Source organism: Sinocyclocheilus anshuiensis, unplaced genomic scaffold (assembly GCF_001515605.1).
Source record: "Sinocyclocheilus anshuiensis isolate Anshui unplaced genomic scaffold, SAMN03320099.WGS_v1.1 scaffold1277, whole genome shotgun sequence".
NCBI lineage: Eukaryota > Metazoa > Chordata > Actinopteri > Cypriniformes > Cyprinidae > Sinocyclocheilus > Sinocyclocheilus anshuiensis.
Genome location: NW_015549629.1, coordinates 242,400 through 247,893, shown reverse-complemented (window position 1 = coordinate 247,893; position 5,494 = coordinate 242,400). Strand labels below are relative to the sequence as shown.

General features: G+C 39.0%; 1 protein-coding gene across 2 annotated transcripts in view; it reads left to right on the top strand.

Annotated features, from left to right (window-relative positions):
- Nucleotides 1-4,249: 4,249 nt before the first annotated feature.
- LOC107659563 (prostaglandin E2 receptor EP1 subtype-like) overlaps nucleotides 4,250-5,494 on the top strand; it is a 7,376-nt gene continuing 6,131 nt past the window's right edge. Inside the window, exon 1 of one of the 2 annotated variants that reach the window (XM_016448554.1) lies at nucleotides 4,250-4,812. In XM_016448554.1, the coding sequence (XP_016304040.1) occupies nucleotides 4,555-4,812 (258 nt within the window). In that variant the 5' untranslated portion in view covers nucleotides 4,250-4,554. Of the gene's footprint in view, nucleotides 5,398-5,494 lie in introns of both variants that reach the window. The other variant, XM_016448555.1, reaches the window with a different exon arrangement.

The window sequence follows — 5,494 nt, the reverse complement described above, 5'->3', positions numbered from 1 at the left end:
ATGCTGTTCAGTTGCTTTGACACAATCTGTATTGTTAAAAGCGCTATATAAATAAAGGTGACTTGACTTATACAATGTACTTATTTCAGTTTTTTATTTTTAATAAGTTTACGAAGTTGTGACAGTTCCGTTTTTGCTTTGTCTTTATGGTCTATGGAGTATAGATTGATGTGGAAAAAAAGTAATTTTAGTAATTAAAGTTTATCATTGTCACGTTGCACAAATGAAACATCAAGGGAAACACCTGGGACAAATGAAATAAACTAATCAGGACAGGAACAGGAAACTAACCAAATAAGGGCATGGGAAGGCACATGGGGAGCAGGACACACACAAAACATGGAACAGAGTCTGACAATCATAAGGCAGCAACATTACAAAATGTAAAAAAATGAAGGGGTATGAATACTTTCGCAAGGCACTGTATATATAGAGAGAGAGAGAGAGAGAGAGAGAGAGAGGTATTCAACATTGCCATCATGTGATTATTTCCTCCTCAGAGTGTTTAAAGGAGATGACACAAGACCGACCAACCTTTTCAGTCGTGATGGGCCGCTATTTGTTGTGCCTTTCCATTTAGTGCCAAATTAGGCTGGTTGGGAAAAAAGGTCAGTACCAGCAGGAGTAACGTGAAAAGGTCTTTTGTTAGGTTCTCTTGATTGCTCTCATCCAGTTATGGCCAGCTGCTGTACTCTTCAGTAATTAGAGATTTTTTTTCTTTATGTGTGCAGGAAGTTTTGTATAGCCTACATCCCTTGGTACTTTTTAAATCTGTTAGGAATTGTTCTTTTATGGTCATGAAAGAAATGTTTAAAAAGTACCTCTGACATACTCTTTCTTCCTCTTCCCTCCCCATGTCCTTGGAACCAGTGGGGCCGGATTCATGGGGCCGGAAATCTTCTTAAGACAGTCACAGAAGTTATAAGAAATGTCAAAAGATACATTCTAAGACATTGTAAGAATGTTCTAAGTTCAGTTTTTGAAAAGTTCTTTAGAAGTTCTCATATATTCTCAAAATTCTTGCTGAAGATTAACTGATGGACAGTTAATCTGAAACAACTCAATAAATTCATAAATGTCTTACCTTTGGGGTTTTAAGACAAGTTGGGAGTTATTACACTGTAAAAAAATATCTTTTGAAATTTTGCAAATAAAACGTTATAAATGAAACTTTAAAAGTATGTTTTACAAGAAAATACTATTTTAGTCTTTCTACTTAAAAAAATTAATGTTTAAATAATGTGTTACCATTTTTTTAAATTGTGAATTTTAATAGCAATTTCTGAGTGAATTTTTTCTCTACAGTTTTTTCAGTGTAACTGAGAATTTATGATATTTAAGAAGATTCTTTTTGAGAATTTTAACTCTACAAAAGTTTTGTCTTAAAGACAATTTTCAGAAAAGAGAAGAATACAAAATATTCCTACTTTTTTAAGTTAGAAAGTAATAAAAAATAGCTTTTAAAAATGTCATTGTTAAAGAGCACCTATTATGCAAAATCCACTTTTACATTGTGTTTGGACCTAAATGTGTGTTGGCAGTGTGTGAACACAACCACCCTACAATGATATAAAATACACCCACTACTTATTTTTTAATCCCCATTAAACCAAGTTAGTCTCACTAGGCATGCTGTTTTAATTCTCTATGCAATATGACATCACATTGTTTAGGCCCCGCCCATGGCCGTTGGCTGACAGTCCTGTATTACCGTAGTTTCCGCCCTCAGCGGTTGTACGCTGTCCTCCATTTTCTCCGCGCTCCAGCAGCTGTAACGTCAACAATGTCTCGTAAACAATCCCAGTTCTCTGTGTTTGGATATAAGACTGAACATAAGATTCATTTTCTCCCAACATGAGCTGCTGAGGATGCTGTAGGATACTTTTATTTTTCAAGGCAATGCACCTCAAAATCGACCTAAATACGTTTATGTCTGCGCAAATCATTTCACTCCAGACTGCTTTCTGAATGCCATGTCGTTACAGTGCTTAGCGTTTTAACTGTGTTTTTATGCATACGTTATCGAAGTATTTTAATTGATCAGCACCACACTTGTAAGATTAGTTCGTGCTGCGCTGTTCGTTCGGTAGCGTGGTCACACAGCTCGGCCCATTGAGCCGCGCTAATGACAGGTCACACCGTGCTGTTTCGTCCCACTTTTGGTGTGTATTGCTTCCCATATGTACAGCTGAACACTGATTCCTACATCCTACACCATCCGCTGAAAGCCACTCTTTCATGAACATGTGTATGACAGTTAGAAAGTTTTAAATATGCATATCTTTTTATTACATAAATGCATCGCTTCACTTCAGAAGGCTTTCATTAACCCCCTGGAGTCATGTGGAGCACTTTTTATAATGGATGGATGCCCTTTATTTTGTTTTAAAATCTCAACACCCATTCACTGCTATTATAAAGCTGCCATTATAAAGCTTGGAAGAGCCAGGACATTCCGTACATTTCTGCCATATGTACATTAACTGACAGTCACCACTGATAAGCTACAACTAAATATTGTAGAAACTTAATTTGCTGTAAAGTTGCTTTGCAATGATTTGTATCGTGAAAAGCGCTGTACAAATAAACTTGAATTGAATTGAATTGAATATACACCTATGGTTTGAGGGTGAGTAAAGTACAGGGTCATTTTCAGTGTTGGGTGAACTATCCCTTTAAGAACATTTTATAAATCTGGTTCCATGTCTGGTCCCATCCCAGACCTGTCAAATCCAGGACTCAGAAAAAAAAATCCATGCAAAATTGGACTTTATCTGCTTATTAAATCCTATGACGTTAAACTAAAAGACTGAGCTGTAAATTATAATGAGTAATTAAAATGCTGCTTATTGATTTCACATTTGACACTATATATTTTCTGCTGGCAGGTCCATGGCGCCCTGTCCATTCACTTGCCAAGCTTAATGTGTCTCAAAACCTTGTGTGCTAGATTGCATAATTTCCGGGCATCATAGGTGTGTGCAGATTACTCCAAAATATCATGTCTATATGTTATTATCCAGGATGTCAATAACTGCTACAACGCGTCAATGATGATTAAAAGTGATGCGCTGCCTACCTAAAAAGAATAACTGAGAATCATCTATGCGTAAGCACATAGGCTACTGTACGAGCTCGTGATGTTTAAAATGTTACACGCGTCCACGACGCGTCAAACACTAGGCGCATGCAGACGCGCTCACTTTGCTGTGAGACACGGTGACGCGTCATTATTTACAGCGCACTGAGAGCTATAAATACAGCAGCGCGCGCGGGTCACTCCACAGTCCGCCGCGTGCTCTGCGTGCTTTATCTGCTTTATACACCTTTACATGATGTTTTCTTAGACAATGAAGACCACAATACCACTAACACTACTGAACATCAATATTTAGACTGCAAAGACACTTTTAGTCGAACTGGAATACGTTTTTTGTTATCGGGAAAAAGTAAGAAGACTCCGGACTAAACGGATGAGGGGAGTCTGATATCGCCTTTATGGTAAATATTTTGAATATTTACCTATTGAAATAGACTTTTGATAGACTAGAAAAAGATTTGCGATATAGGCTACTCCAAAATATATGAATAAGTGACAGAGCAAATAAAATATTAATGTAGCAGAAAAAAGTAAAAGAAACAGTGTAGTTATTCAAATTGCTGTGATACATACATTTTTAACACATAGGCTACACACACAAAAAGAGATGAGTCCGTTTTTAACAATTTTCAAAAATTATGTTTTTTCATTGTGCATTCCAATAATCTCAATCAAAATGCGGTTGGGTTATTTTGATTAGGTTAAAAAAATAACTTTAAAAAATGCAGCTAACTAACACAATACAAATATGATAACATAGCCTAAAAAAAACAAAACATGATTTTTGAAAACTTTAAAAAAAATGGAGTTATCTGTTTTTGCAAATAAGCTCTTCGAATATAATCTACTTTATCTGGCTCATTAATGTAATCAGGTTGGTAACTAGTTGATTTAGACATTTTTAGGTTTTCTGGAAAAGCATTTAAACATTGTTTATACTTTTGTGTATTTCTTTTTTTCTGTTTTTTTTTTTTATATATATCTTGTTATCTTCAAACAGTTGTCTAGTTCTTCTTATTACAGTGGTGAATGGTCAGAAGTGTTGAAATTTGTACTGCGCGTTTTTTGCTTTCTCATGTACCCTGGAGAGGAAATTGTGCAAAAACAATGGTCCTATTCACTAAAGTTTTCTGAAATGTGTCGGTGTATCATTTCAGACCTCTGGACATAATTTCCCTCATTGAATGTTTGTACATAAACAAGGAAAAAAACAGGAAGGGCTGTGATCACTTGCTTGTTAACTGAGTAAATTGTCCCAAATTGACTAACTTTGCAGCCAAAATAAGCAGAGCTTTCCTATTTTTACATATTTGATTTACAGCTTGTTTGCTAAAGAACCGTTAGAGTTCTTAATCTCAGCTTTAAATGCCCCGTTCTCATAAACACACTTCTATGCTCTTTTCTCTGTAGATATGTATCTCTAAGCTCAGTGGTGCTCATCCCATAGCCTGGAGATGTTAGCTGTCCAACACTACAACAGTTCAGCCCTGGATGTGAATGAAGGGTTCAGCAATCAGACCCAGCAGGTGCCTGGAGTGGCACCGGTGTGCTGCAGGGAAAACCTGAACATCACAACCGACCCCACGGCAGCGGGCCTGTCCATGACCCTGGGCATCGTGTCCAACATCGTAGCACTGATCATCCTGGTTAAAGCGTACGCTCGTCTGCGGAAGCGCTCCAAAGCAACATTCCTGCTGTTCGCCAGCTCTCTGGTGGCTACGGACCTTGCCGGTCATGTTATTCCAGGTGCCCTGGTTCTGCATCTCTACATGTCTGGCACCGCTGGAGGACTTTGTTACCAACCCGATGCCACCTGCCATTTCCTGGGCGGCAGCATGGTGTTCTTCGGCCTGTGCCCGCTGTTTCTGGGGTGCGTTATGGCGGCGGAGCGGTGCATGGGTGTGACGCAGCCTCTCCTGCACGCCCGTGTAATTTGCATGGCCCACACCAAGATGGTGCTGGTGATGATATGGCTGTTGGCTTTATCTGTAGCGCTGCTGCCCTTCTTTCGCCTGGGAACATACACCTACCAGTTCCCGTGGACCTGGTGCTTCATAAACGTGTTAGACAATACCAGCATCACAGACGTGATATTTGTGCTGCTGTTTTCTGGACTGGGACTGGCCGCGCTGGCCGTGGCACTGGTCTGCAACACCATCAGCGGGGTGACACTGGTGAACGCCCGTCTGCGCAGAAAGAAGTGCCACCGCAGATCGGCTAAATCACATGACATTGAGATGGTGGCACAGCTGGTGGGCATTATGGTCACTTCTTGCATCTGCTGGAGCCCTCTGCTGGTGAGTTGGCAATTACAACTTAACCATTCTATCTATCTATCTATCTATCTATCTATCTATCTATCTATCTATCTATCTGTCTGTCTGTCTGTCTATT